Source organism: Macaca mulatta, chromosome 9 (assembly GCF_049350105.2).
Source record: "Macaca mulatta isolate MMU2019108-1 chromosome 9, T2T-MMU8v2.0, whole genome shotgun sequence".
In the NCBI taxonomy this organism is placed as follows: domain Eukaryota; kingdom Metazoa; phylum Chordata; class Mammalia; order Primates; family Cercopithecidae; genus Macaca; species Macaca mulatta.
The window spans coordinates 18,530,509-18,545,569 of record NC_133414.1 but is presented as its reverse complement, the minus strand read 5'-3'; the positions used below and the strand labels follow the sequence as shown (position 1 = coordinate 18,545,569).

The following is a 15,061-nucleotide window of genomic DNA, read 5'->3' as shown; positions in this document are numbered from 1 at the left end:
TCTATAGCACTGCTTATATTATGGGCTGATGCTCAATAAACACTTATGAGTGAATGAATGAATAAATACATGGAATTGGGAAGCTATTTTATCTCTTTCAAATTTTAGAAATACAAAGAGAGTTAAGTTTCTACCATAATTACCAGAATTAACTTTACCTCCTAGTACTTTATAATTTTGACTAAAAATTACCACTAATCTATCCTATTTTGCATTTGCTGTGAATTTTTAAATCAAATGTTACCTTTTGATATGTTAAACCTCAGAGGTAGTGAGAGCATGAAGGAGAAAAAGAAAACTTCAGATATTTCAAGCCCTAACAGTTTCTTTCTCTCTTTCTCATAACCATACAATATTTTTCCTGACAGAGTATCACTTATAAAATTGAAATTTCTCCGCTGGGCGTGGTGGCTCACACCTGTAATTCCAGTACTTTGGGAGGCCAAGGCGGGTGGATCACCCAAGGTCAGGAGTTCAAGACCAGTCTGGCCAACATGGTGAAACTGCATCTCTACTTTAAAAAAAAAAAAAAAAAAAAAGGAAAAGAAAAAGAAATTTTTCTTTAAAAAACATACACACATGTGCTATTAACAAGAAATACTTAAAAATAAAATTTTGCTCAGTTTATTAAGCAAACCTTATTATTTGCTTTAAATCCTAGGAAAAAAGACATTGTGGGTCCATATAACTGTACTGTAATTTTTTAAAAACATTACTGAATGCCACAAATCTGTATTACCATTCCAGTTTACAGTGACTAATTTAAGGATATTAGTATCCTGTTATTTGCAAAGGAATTCACAAGGAAACCTAAAACAATTGGAAAAGACAATGGAAAAATGTTACACAGAGTTTTAGATGAATCAACTGTGGCAAAAAAAATTGAATCAGATTGGCCGATGAACTAATGCTAAGTAAAAATGCAGAAATGAGCTATCTAAGCTTTCGTTTCCTTCTTATCTTTTATATCATGTGGCCATAAAGTTATTTTCCTCTAGATTTTTTTCCATTGGATAGTTTATTTGATACCACTGATAGAAAGAACCATCTGAACTGAAAATGCAAGCTGAGAAAAAAATTTGAGTAACAGGCTTGGCTTACCTATAATGTATTTTAGTAAAAGGTGGTATATCTTAACATGAGTTACATGAGCCACTGTGTTGTACCAGTCCAGGAGCATCGTGTTATAGAATGTCCTGTGAGCAGTGCTCCCTGGATTTGGGCAGTGGTACAGGAGATATGGACAATCTGTGATGATTTTGGCTTCAGGAATATTTGCCATGTGTTGTTGTAGTCGGACAAATATTTTCTCATCTTTTATGGTACTTGTGTTTTTTTAAGATTCACCATAGTCTATAAACAATGTCAGCACATCTAATTTTAAACAGCTTTTTCATAGCCTTTAGAAATAAAAGCGGGAACTTTATAGGAAACAGGAAAGATATTGCTCTGTGCAATACATTTAAAGTCTGAAAATGCAGAGGTTTTCAAGTGCAAGGAGACTGAGAAGTCAAGAAGATAGTAGTGCTTTGAGCTAGAGTCAGATTTCTCTGCCGAATCAAATATTCTTAGAATTCTCAGTGCTTCTTGGTGCAGTGGGGAATTCTGTATGGAGGTTTTCTTTTTTAACTCCTTAACTTTTAAAAGCTTTTCTTCTAACTCACTGTATAGGAGGAATTTGCATAGAGTGGATACTAGACAAGATCTCAGACTTGGTGTCTTACTTTAGAAGCCATGGTAGTTTAATGTCATTCATGTGAAAAATGCACATTTACTCATAATGGAGTGAGGAGGCACTGTTGTTTTTATTTATTTTATTTTATTTTTTAAATTATTATACGTTAAGTTCTAGGGTACATGTGCACAACGTGCAGGTTTGTTACATATGTATGCATGTGCCATGTTGGTGTGCTGCACCCATTAACTCGTCATTTTACATTAGGTATTCCCCCTAATGCTATCCCTCCCCCCTCCCCCACCCCACGACAGGCCCTGGTGTGTGATGTTCCCCTTCCTGTGTCCAAGTGTTCTCATTGTTCAATTCCCACCTATGAGTGAGAACCTGCAGTGTTTGGTTTTCTGTTCTTGCGATAGTTTGCTCAGAATGATGGTTTCCAGCTTCATCCATGTCCCTACAAAGGACATGGACTCATCCTTTTTTATGGCTGCATAGTATTCCATGGTGTATATGTGCCACATTTTCTTAATCCAGTCTATCATTGATGGACATTTGGGTTGGTTCCAAGTCTTTGCTATTGTGAATAGTGCCACAATAAACATACATGTGCATGTGTCTTTATAGTAGCATGATTTATAATCCCAGTAATGGAATGGCTGGGTCAAATGGTATTTCTAGTTCTAGATCCTTGAGGAATCGCCACACTGTCTTCCACAATGGTTGAACTAGTTTACACTCCTACCAACAGTGTTAAGAGTGTTCCTATTTCTCCACATCTTCTCCAGCACCTGTTGTTTCCTGACTTTTTAATGATTGCACATGAAAAGCTTTGAAGAATAAGAGCAGGCAATTGGAAGAATTTACCAACCAATAAAGAATATTCCAAAAAAAAGAATGAAAGAAAAAGAGGCCCGGAAATGTTAACAAGAGCAAAAAACGTTTTGTTATTCACCAAAAATTGCTGTTGGGAAACAAGATAATCTCTTTTCTAATTTTGTCTCTCACAAGCCTTCCTTAAATTTTACCTCTTCTGCAAAGTTTTCTCTTCCTCTCTGTACTGAAATCTCGGTCTGAATTCCTGCAAACAATGTGAGAGCCTGTGTGGTATAGTAATGAAGTACTAAGATACAACCAGATCACCTCAGTTAGTGTCCTAATATCAATTAACCTTGAAAAATCCACACCACCTCTGTTTGCACTGATTTGCTCATTTAAGAAATGGATCCTAACAGTACCTGCCTCATGTGGTCCTTATGAGTATTGAAACGGGAAATACATGGAGAGCTCATATGAGCACTCAATGAAAGGCGGCATTATTCTATTGTGTGCCGCAGGCTACGGCATTTGATTATTTGTTGTCATGGTCTGCCTGAATGGCTTTCTAAGGCATGACATATCAACATTCTTAAACACATGCTGTTGTCTTTTTCCTTGGTTGGATTTTTCTATATCCATTGTATTTTTTTTTTTTTAATGTCAGTTTCCTGAGTTAGGACCTATATCATTTACTTGTTTATTTCCTACAGTCTTTGGTACAAAGCTAAGGATTTTTAGCACCTAAAATTCTAGTTCTTAGATCTGCACGGGACTGCGGAATAATGTATTAGCTACAAGGATACTGAAGACCCAGGGACCTGAAGTTCACGACCACGGCTCACACAGCCCGTTGTACTTCCTACTATGTTATGTAATTCTTGCCTCATTATAATAAAGAAAATCTAAAATTAGAGTGACTTTTAAAAAAAAAAAAGTACAAAGGTTTGATATGGTAAGAAAAAGGATTGAGCATTATTGTACTAAATTATATATAATCAGTGTTTTATTTTTGGATGTATAAAGTTAATAAGTTGTAGCCATGATTTTTTTTCTCGTTGTTCTATAACTGCATAATTATAACTTTATTGTAACTTAATGGTTTTCTCCTAAATTAGGCATTGTATATTTCTGATGCACTTTCGGTGAGTTGAATTTGTGAATTATCTTCCATGGGCTGCTGCCCACTTTGAAATGACTGAGCTTTGCTGTTTTAACAGGTTGTGGTGGAGAGCTGTCTGGGGCCACAGGCTCCTTCAGCAGCCCCGGGTACCCCAACACGTATCCACCCAACAAGGAGTGTATCTGGTACATTAGGACGGCCCCAGGGAGTAGCATTCAGCTCACCATCCATGACTTCGATGTGGAGTATCATTCAAGATGCAACTTTGATGTCTTGGAGGTAGGAAGTGAGATGGTTTTTTCAGTACATCCCAAAGTTTGGGGTAGAACAGGAAATCACTGCCAAGATTCCGAATTCTTTCCAGTAGTCAGCAGTGTTCTATTCTTAGACATTTTAATGAGCATCAGCCCTTCGGTGATCATTTGGTAGACATGGGATTAATATGTGGTTCGGGTTTCCCTGAAGCAATGCCTGAAGGCCTTGGCTGCAGCTGAGTTAGGTGATGCCGGGAAGCAGGAGCCCAGGACCAGTGAGTGAAGGAAAGGGGGAGGGGAACCAGCAGAGGGAGCCCCTGGGGGCAACTTGGACTCTCTGTGCTGGGAGGCTCTGAAGGACCATACCGGAGGCACTCATCCCCCCACTCTGGTTCCCATTGGTAAGGACTGTGCTTGGGATGGCTCACACCTCACCCTTGCAGTCTGAGAAAGCTCCCACAGAAAAAGCATTCGCGTGGCGGAGCACAGGGACTGGCCCTGCCAACAAGCACAGCGACGGCCTGCCAGAGCTGCTGCTCTTCAAGGGGCGCCAGGGCCATCTGTCTCAGAGGGCTTTTGCAAAAAAATGACCACCTAGGTAGCGTGAGGCATTTGAAGATGAAAATTTTCCCAGCGCTACTGCAAAGGGTGTGTCTCGGATCATTAAAATAGTCTTTGAGAATCTTGAGCCCAAAAGTTTATTATAATCAATTTTTAATTGCAGGAATCTAGTCATTAGAATATGCGTGTGTGTGTATATATATATATTTTTAAATATATAGTTTTAAAATATTTTGTTATAGTTTATAAAATTATATAAATATTTGTTATAATTATATAACATACTATATAATTACATTATTTATATAATCTTTTTTTTTTTTTTTTTTTTGAGACGGAGTCTCCCTCTGTCACCCAGCCTGGAGTGCGGTGGCCGGATCTCAGCTCACTGCAAGCTCCGCCTCCCGGGTTCACGCCATTCTCCTGCCTCAGCCTCCTGAGTAGCTGGGAGTACAGGCGCCCGCCACCTCGCCTGGCTAATTTTTTTTTTTTTGTATTTTAGTAGAGACGGGGTTTCACCGTGTTAGCCAGGATGGTCTGGATCTCCTGAACTCGTGATCCGCCCGTCTCGGCCTCCCAAAGTGCTGGGATTACAGGCTTGAGCCACCGCGCCCGGCCTATTTATATAATCTTATATATTTTATAACATATATAGATGTCCCAGATATATGTAATATTATGTAGTGTATTATATACTTACATTATAAATTATAGTTAATTACAAATATTAACATTTATTATTATAATAAATTATATTGTTATATATTTTAATGTAAGTATACATATACTACATAATTATGTCATATGTTATATATAGTTACATATATGTAGCACGTTTATTATGTATACTTTGAACTTTGACCTGTCTGCAAACTTTAATGTCTTCCAAATACACACAAAAATCCTGTCACCTCAGCTCTAGGGACTGCTGTAGCACAGCATGACAAGGATTCTATATCCAGTAGAACCTAAATTCCATGAGGCTAGATATTTGTTTGCTTTGTTTTACTGCTATATTCCCAGCTCCACAGAGTACCTGGCAAATAGTAAACTCAACTCAATAGAAGTTTGTGGAATGAATGAAAGCATCAAAGTCTCTGATTGGCACACCATAATAATGTATATTTAGGGTACTTTACAAAGGAATTTTTGCCTCCATGTTCTCATTTAAACATGAAATCATTCCATGAGGTAAGAGGGGAAGTTTATTCCCATTTTACAGTGGTCAAAACTAAGTCTCAAAAAGATTAATGGGTTTTTCCATGACCACATGGAAGGGGAGTGGAAGAGCTGATAACTGAAGCCAGTCACTGCTCAACACTCCAGTAAACCCTGAGACCATAGATGGGTGCAGGGTGCAAGGGGTTGATATGAGTAATATGGACATTACAGGAAACTTTAACAAAAACTTTAATTATAAAACAAGTTCTTACCTTGAAAAGAAATGAAGTCATCCCCTCAGTGAGAATCACTGGGAATTACTTTTAGCAATTCATCACGAAATCATTCAATCACTACTTTCAGTAATTCATTACTTTCAGTAATTTAGTAAAGTCATGCTTCTCGGTGAGAGTCACTAGGAATTACTTTTAGTAGCTCTAAAAGACTTACCAGTTTTATCTCTGATTTCATTTACTGTAGCTCTACGGACAATTTGCTGTTGTCTGATGATAGAGCTACAGTAAATGAAATCGGATAGAACTAGAAAGTCTTCACGGAAGGACTGCTGCCGAGTCATGACTCCATCTCAGAGGAGAAACAAGGTGCCTCCTGAAATTCACACTCACAGCACAAAGTAGTACTGGCATCCACGTGCAGAATGTTCAGATGGCCTCGCTCGCCAGCAAGGATATTGCTTGGTTGCACTAAACCCCTTATCACTTACAAAGGGCTGGTGGCGGATCTTCCACAGCTATGTGCCCTGTTCCAAACCCTTTATTTTCATACTCCAAAGTGCATGTGATTGTTGCCCACTTGGCAAAATATAAATGGGCCAGTTGTGTTTCGTGTGTCACGCCCATCGTGGGAGAAAGTAGAGACAGGGGCTGTTCCCTGAAAGCAGGCCTGGGGCCTGAGGGACGAAATCAGGGACTCCAGGCAGAAGCAGCTTTCAGGGAGAGCCCTATGCCTGACAGAAATGGCTGTGAGAAGACACATAGTCTGCTTGGGGCTTATTTTTATTACGACAAGCTGACATTGCAGTGGCCTCCCACATTCCACCAAAACCAGGGCTTGGGGGACTATTTTGAGGCCCTTAAATATTTGGGGAATTTTTTTTTTTTTCTGAAAGCTAAAATGAGCAACCCTCTGACACTTTGTTCAAAAGCCTTGTTTTGCTTTTCTGCAAATGCTCAACTCATGTGGAAAGTGCTGTAATAAAATTGGGCTAATGGCGGTGGAATGGTTTTTTTCACTCCTCCCTAGCTGCCGATAACATGTTAGCAGTGGGTTTAAACGTTGTTACCCATGGTGGGCATGTGATCTAAAAACTTTGCTGACTTTCTCAGCCTGCACGTGAGTGTAGGCAAGTGGGGCCTTACAGTCACTAAATATTGGGCTTACCTGGATTTCACAAAATTTATTCAGGAGTCATTTTTTCCCTCAAAAATCAGAGTCCAGAAACCAAACAGCCCGTTGCAAAAAGTAATAGCTGTTTGGTTACTCATAACCCCGGAATGCTGACTTGATTGTAACAATAAATGGAGCTAACAGAGCAGAAAGAAATGTTCAAAACAGATTAAAACCATAGGCTTTGAAATGTTCTCCCTCCTGAGCATTTGCTAAAACACATTTTTAAATCTGTGATCATCAGACCACTTCTTTTCCCCCCAAAGTTTAGTCATATGCTGTAGTTGAATGAACCACGCCCTGAAATGCTTTCCTTCTTTTTCTTCTTTTGAAGAGTCATATGCTAACTATCGATTTTATTTGTGGAAGCCAGAAGGACCATTGTTTCGGTCATGGAAACACTCTGCCTGATTTCGCTTTAATCTCTGAGAAAGTCTTTAGAGAGATTCTGAACTGGCATCAGGCAGAAAAGGAAATCCACTCCTTGAAGCAGTAAACCAGGACAATTGCTTGGTGTGGACAGTTAGCTCGGTCTGGCCTCTCTGCGATAGGCTTTTGTGAGCTCAGCCTTGCAAGAAGGGAAGCAAATAATGTCCAAAGTGGCAGTGTTTATTCTTCTAGAGGCTTCTAGGTCCAGCCAACTCATACCCATTATGTTTGTGATCTCAAGGGGATGTATGAGCAGAGAAAACAAAGAATATTTTGCCGATGTGCGAGTTTTCTTTGTTAGAACTTAACACTTGCGCTCAGTGGTCTCTCCAAATACGTGCTGTTGATTGGGCTGGGGTGATTGGGAACACATGCTGTCAGTTTCATGCTCTGGGGACTGTTCCCTAGGCGAGGGGGTAGGGAGATCTTGAAAATGGGAAAGAAAGCTGACTCTACACACCAAGCAAGCTTGCTTCTGCCATTTGCATATGTGTACGTGTCAGGGGCCACACAGGGCTCTTCCTAAAGTCCTGCTTTTGATGGGACTTGGGGGGAGTGCACAAACATCAGCTCCTCCTAATAAAAATAAGCCTGAAGCAGTTGGTCTGCTTCATTCCTTTGCAATTACTGTCCTTGTGCTCAGCCCTCTGTGGAACAGCAGTTTCATTCATTTTGGCCTTTCCCGGATGGCTGGGGGGAATTAATCACACAAAGAAATCATTATAGATTCAAATCACACACTCCTCCCCAAAGTAGGCTTCTTGTTCTCACTCCCTCTCCCCAGAGAACACTTGAGTGATTTTCCTATCAGTCAGCAGTGGGCCTTGAGGGTGGGCAAGGGCCAGGGGTGCTGAGGAATCAGGGCAGAGTGTCCTGAGGTGGGGGAAAGGCACAGAGGGAGGGTGGGAAGGCACTGCCCAGATGCCCCTGAGAGCTGCCTTCCTGGCTCTGGTCCTGAGTGCCTGTACATGGAGGGCTGGGGTTGTAGTTGTGAAGGTCTCAGATACCAATGTCTTTGAAAACTCTCTCCCAAAGATGGTCTTTCTTTTACAAATTGAAGTTTGAAGACCTGAAGATGAGAAGTCAGCATCTTCTATTTGATTCTCATCCTCCCTTCGCCACCCTCCCCAGACCCACACATACACACAGGAGACAAACAGGACCCAGAGGAGACTGAGAAACCTGTCTATGAGGCCTCCTGGAGGCCTGGCCTAGGCTATCCGTGGCTGCAAGATGCCCTCTGTGAGCCCAAGGGGACCCTTTCCGGAGGACGACATCACTGGGGTAGTGGATTCCAGTCAGACAGACAAGTTTGGCAAATTTGGAGGAGCCTACATGGTCTGAAGTCATGTGTGATAGATCTAGAAGTGAAACAGGAGAGTTCCCTAGCCACCCCTTCTCAGGACGTGTGACAGGGGTGTGGCTCATCTGTTCAGCTGCTGTGCCCTCAAACCTGTTATGGGAGGGGGAGCACACAGACTGGCAGATGCAGGAACCCAGGCAAGATGCTACCCACGGTAGGGTCTAGTAGTGGGTGCCTGTGACTCTCAAAGCCCCCATGGGCAGGGTACAGTGTTCTTTTAGCTCTGCCATCCACAGACAGCTTAAGTGTTAACCAGCTCAGTGACTCTTGGTACTCGCATTCTTGTCTGGCCTCCAGGAAGAATCAGGTCACATATGGTCTTGAAGGATGGTGAATGTGGAGATTTTATTGGGTGATGGAGGTAGCTGTCAGTGGAATGGATGGGGAACTGGAAAGGGGATGGAGTGGGAAGATGATCTTCCCCCCTGGAGTTCGGTTGTCCCACGGATGAACAATTGTCTGACCATCCCCAGCCAAACTCCTCTCAACGTTCAGATGCTCCTTCTCCTCTCTCCTTCTCTGCCATGTCATTCTTCTCCTCCTCTGCTCTTCTGTTCATGTGCTCATCTGCTCGTGGACCCTGGGGTTGGAGGTTTATATGGGTACAGGATATGGGGACGTGGCAGGCCAAAAGGCAACATTTGGGTGTGAAAACAGAATGCCTGTTCCCATTTAGGGCTGCAGGTTTCCAGGCTTGGGGGTGGGGCTTTGCCAGGAAACCACCCTCTTCTACCTAGTATTTCCCTGTCTCCTGTCTGTATCAGAAGGAGCCATCTGGAGACTAAGGCAGAGTCTAGGGCAATCCCTGAGCAGAAAAGCGGCATGCACTTTGTCAGGTTCCTGGGCGTGGGCGTGCTGGGAGCAGGCACAGGGAGGGTGCATAGCGTCCCCTTCCTTAGGCTCCAAAACACACCCAGAGAGCTGGTATTTCCATTCCTAAAGAAGCGTAAGCGTTATATTCAATGTGTGGTCTTAGAAAACATTGTTTGCAGGTTAGGAGGAAATTCCTAAAAATATAACTGGGATATTGGTAGCCCTCAGTGAACTCAACTTTCATAAGAAAATGGCTTTATGCTAGGACTAATCATGTGTGCCTGTAAGAGTTAGAAAATCAGACATTTCTTTTTTTTCATGTCCCCCTAAAATTCAGAAAATAAGACTTCATACTGTATGATCTGTAATGTTTCTGCTAGAGAAATCAGGAAATCCCATGAAGACATGAAAAAGACAAAAAGAGGAGATAGGGAAGATTCTGGAATAATCTACTCCATCCTCCTCTGCAATTCTGGCTGATGAAACAAGCAGGCATTTTATGGGTGATTGACCTTGTGTGTTCCTAAGGCAGAGGGAGTGCCTTTGAAAACTCAGCTCGAGTTTATAGTGCATCCCCACCCAGGGAGGCTGAGATTTCACTCTCTAATCATCGTAGAACCCAAGGAGCCAGGGGTTAAAATGAGCCAGGGGAAGGGCCTGTAATTGCCTAAAATATTTTTTAAAGTCTTTTTTCCTGCATCCCATGCTAGATCTATGGAGGCCCCGATTTCCACTCTCCCAGAATAGCCCAATTGTGTACCCAGAGATCACCTGAGAACCCCATGCAGGTGTCCAGCACTGGAAATGAGCTAGCAATTCGATTCAAGACTGACTTATCTATAAACGGGAGAGGCTTCAATGCTTCATGGCAAGCAGTCCCTGGAGGTGAGTGAAAAAAGGAGGTTTCCTAAAGTACTTAAGCTAAGCCTTTGTTAAATTTTGTGAAATGCTTGGGAACACGTATGAAGGCTATGCCCTGATTGATAAGTTAGTGACGTCCCAAAGGGAAGCCTACTGAGACCTGACATGTGCACTTCCCTAAAATACGTGATAAAGTTTAACTTCCTAAGGGTCACCGCATATGTGAAAACAAGAATGCAAGTGTGTAAGTCCATGGTGAGAGCGGAACTAGAGTGATAGGTCAGACCCACTCTCCAAGGGCTCGTACCTCTTAACCAGCCTCCATACCTCATGCCATAGTACAGACCTTTGGATTCTTGGCAAATATCAAACTTGCAAACATTGAATTCGTGAATCCCGAGGAATTACTGTGTGTTCTATGGTGACTTTCTGCCCAAGATTTTAGGTAGTCTAAATAAATTACCTGTTGTGTATTTTTAAACTATAATAACAAACTATGGCACGAAATATTTTAATAGATGTTAGCATATACAACTACTAGAGAGAGCCACATTTGCAGAAGGCTTACTGTGTACCAGGCACTTTTCTAAATATTTTATGAGGATCTCCTTTAGTCTTTACAACCACCCTATGAGGGAATTCCATTTCATATCCTCATCTCACCAGTGTGGACACCAAAGCTTAGAAAGGTCAGTGACTTGCCCGAAGTTCCACAGCTAGAAAATGTCAAAGCACATATGTGATCCCAGGCTCCCTTATGGCCACACTTCTTCAACAGTACCATAACCAAGGTAATATAAGAGCTCTCCCCTAAAGTTAATTATGTAGGAATTTAAATACACACACACACACACACACACACACACACACACAGTGTTTAGATTACCCCTAAATCATTCTCCATTATTAGAAAATGGTGCCAAATTTTTCCATTATTGGTTTATATTATCATAAATCCAAGAAATGGTGGGTCATAGAGAAGACATTGCAGTAAAAGTTATCTGATAACATCAAAGGAATTTTTAAAGACCTAAGTAACTGTACTATATCCAGAATATTAAATTTTTAAAGGGTAGATATTAAATTATTTTTAAATGCATGCACTACTAGATTATCACAATTCTTGGAAGGAAACATATTATTCTTCCAGTATGCTATATTTTTAGAGGACAATGAAGAAGCGGTGTTCCATGGCTTTGTGAAAACGTGATTTCATTTGTGTTTCCTTTTAGTTATTTTTAAAAATAACTTTTGGCATCTGTATTTAAAGTGTTTGAAGTATTTTTCTTAGTATCATCCATGTCATTCCTTCTTATTCTGTTGGGATAAATGACTTAATGTGGATATCAAGTTCTTCAGCATTTTTAGCATAGACTAACCAAAATTGATAGTCAAGCAAAGTAGGTATTGATCTGTACAACCAGGTAATGGATGATTGTAATGCATCCATGATTCCTCTCACGAAATAATTGTGTTCTGCACTTCCAGGTTGTGGTGGGATTTTCCAGGCTCCCAGTGGAGAGATTCATTCTCCAAATTACCCCAGTCCTTACAGGAGCAACACAGACTGTGCTTGGGTTATTCGGGTTGACAGAAATCACCGTGTTCTCTTGAACTTCACTGACTTTGATCTTGAACCACAGGACTCTTGTATTATGGTAAGTGACGTAAATTTCAAGCATTGTCTCCAGTCAAACCTGGGTCAAAACACTGCCATATAAGCATATTTAGTGAATGTATTACTTATGGGTGTTTTTAACGTCAAATCATAGGAAACCAAAGTATTAGCAACTTAAAATATAAGGACATTTATGTTTTATCTAAAAACAAATCAGGAAGTAGATAATTTCAGGGTTTGTTTAGCAAGTCAGTTTCTGCTCTACCATGATTAGCATGTTGACTTTTCATTGTATGAAAGTATGAAGAGTATGAAGAAGTCATGGTCAAAAAATGGCTGCAGTGGTTTTTATCTGAATGTCCGACCTGAGTCTACCTCTGAAAAAAGGAAGAAGGAATAGTGTTAACTATTTCTGTTTTGTATGTGTTTCTTTTAATAAGGAAAGCAAATTTGCCACAAAAGCCCCCGATATATCATTAGCCAGAACTGACTACAAAAGAGATCCAGAAAGTATCATGGAATAGATTTATCATAAATGTTTTAGATCAATTATTATTAAGCCTCTGGGATTTTCACAGGATTCTGCTTCTCTTGAGACCAGGATATCTTGATTTGCTGCTTGAACGAATCCATGTTCTGATAGAACAAGTTGGGAGACGGGAGTGTAGGAGAAGGAATATGGCTATGAATTGGGCAGATAACAAAAAAAGTTTCTGCTACTGAGATGGGAGAATTTCCTTGACTCCTGCACAGGACTTGCAAAGCGGGTGGCTTATTTGCTTGGCTGCTTAGCTGAATTCAGGAGGGAGCACACAAACAGATGAATGCAGGAACCGGGGTGAACGAACCCTGGAACTGGCTGGTCCCTCCTCTCTGGTGGGAGCAGGCTCTGTGCATGGCCTGTACAGCGTCCAAACACGTTACAATGCTCTTTTAGCTCTGCCGTCTCGGAGAGGGTGTCTGCGACCCCCAGAGCCCCAAAGGGCATGTGTTACAATCAGTGCTCTTTTAGCATTTGCTGTCCATGGACAGCTAAGTGTTAACCAGTTCAGTGGAGGGTCAGGGTGACAGCCTTTTACACCCTGACCTCTTGGTACCCGAGTTCTTGTCCGGTGTCCAGGAAGAATCAGGTCACATGAACAAATTGAAGGGTGGTGAATGTGGAGAGCTTTATTAAGACGTAGAAGTGGCTCTCTGCAGTAAGGGGAGCTTGAAAGGGGTTGGAGGAAGTGGGTTGCAGGAAGATAATCTTCCCCTGGAGTCTAGCCTTCCTTGGCTGAACTCCTCTCTGACCATAGTCTCCGATGTCCAGCTCCTTCTTCTCCTCTTGACATTCAGACACTTCTGTCTTCTCTGTTGTGTGTGTGTGTGTGTGTCTGCTGAGTCTGGGGCTTGGTGTTCTTATGGGCACCAGATGGGGGCAGGGAAAACCAAAAGGCAACATTTGGGTGGGAAAATAGGGATTGGTTTTCACTTTGAGCGGCAGATCCAGGCTTAAGGGTGGAGCACTCATCAGGGACCTCAACCTCTTCTACCAAGCATTTTCCTGCCTCCTGTCCCATCACTACTACCAACACTTTTAAGGCATTCCTACCAGAAACTAATGCTTTATGCTTAATATAAGAGTGAATGAAGTTTTATTTTGAAGGTTTCTTTTTTCTTTCTGTTTTTAAATTTTTTGGCTACCTGATTTTCTTTTGTTATTATTATTATTATACTTTAAGTTCTGGGACACTTGCGTAGAACCTGCAGGTTTGTTACATAGGTATACACATGCCATGGTGGTTTGCTGCACTCATCAACCTGTCATCTGCATAAGGTATTTCTCCTAATGCTATTCCTCCCTTAGCCCCCCACCCACCAACAGGCCCTGGTGTGTGATGTTCCTCTCCCTGTGTCTGTGTGTTCTCATTATTCATCTCCCACTTATGAGTGAGAATATGCGGTATTTGGTTTTTTGTTCCTGTGTTAGTTTGCTAAGAATGATGGTTTCCAGCTTCATCCATGTCCCTGTAAAATACATGAACTCATCCTTTTTTATGGCTGCATAGTATTCCATGGTGTATATGTGCCACATTTTCTTTATCCAGTCTATCATTGATGGGCATTTGGGTTGGTTCCAAGTCTTTGCTATTGTGAATAGTGCTGCAGTAAACATACGTGTGCATCTGTCTTCATAGTAGAATGATTTATAATCCTTTGGGTTTATACCCAGTAATGGGATTGTTGGGTCAAATGGTACTTCTGGTTCTAGATCCTTGAGGAATTGCCACACTGTCTTCCACAATGGTTGAACTAATTTACACTCCCACCAACAGTGTAAAAATGTTCCTATTTCTCCACATCCTTGCCAGCATCTGTTGTTTCCTGACTTTTTAATGATCACCATTCTAACTGGCGTGAGATGGTATCTCATTGTGGTTTTGATTTGCATTTCTCTAAGGACCAATGATGGTGAGCTTTTTTTTCAAGTGTTCGTTGGCTGCATAAATGTCTTCTTTTGAGAAGTGTCTGTTCATATGCTTTGCCCACTTTTTGATGAGGTTGTTAATTTTTTTCTTGTGAATTTGTTTAAGTTCCTTGTAGATTCTGGATATTAGCCCTTTGTCAGATGGATAGATTACAAAATTTTTCTCCCATTCTGTAGATTGCCTGTTCACTCTGATGATAGTTTCTTTTGCTATGCTGAAGCTCTTTAGTTTAATTAGATCCCATTTGTCAATTCTGGCTTTTGTTGCCATTGCTCTTGGTGTTTAAGTCATGAAGTCTTTGCCCATGCCTATGTCCTGAATGGTATTTCCTAGGTTTTCTTCTAGAGTTTTTATGATTTTAGGTCTTACATTTAAGTCTTTAATCCATCTAGAGTTAATTTTTGTATAAGGTGTAAGGAAGGGGTCCAGTTTCATTTTTCTGCATATGGCTTGCCAGTTTTCCCAACACCATTTATTAAATAGGGAATCCTTTCCCCATTTCTTGTTTT

General features: G+C 41.1%; 1 protein-coding gene across 1 annotated transcript in view; it reads left to right on the top strand.

The window, feature by feature from the left end:
- CUBN (cubilin) overlaps positions 1–15,061 on the top strand; it is a 307,219-nt gene that overhangs the window by 137,555 nt on the left and 154,603 nt on the right. The window contains exons 29-31 of the mRNA XM_015146561.3: positions 3,712–3,893; positions 10,313–10,487; positions 11,952–12,121. Of these exons, the coding sequence (XP_015002047.3) occupies positions 3,712–3,893; positions 10,313–10,487; positions 11,952–12,121 (527 nt within the window). The remainder of the gene's footprint in view (positions 1–3,711; positions 3,894–10,312; positions 10,488–11,951; positions 12,122–15,061) is intronic.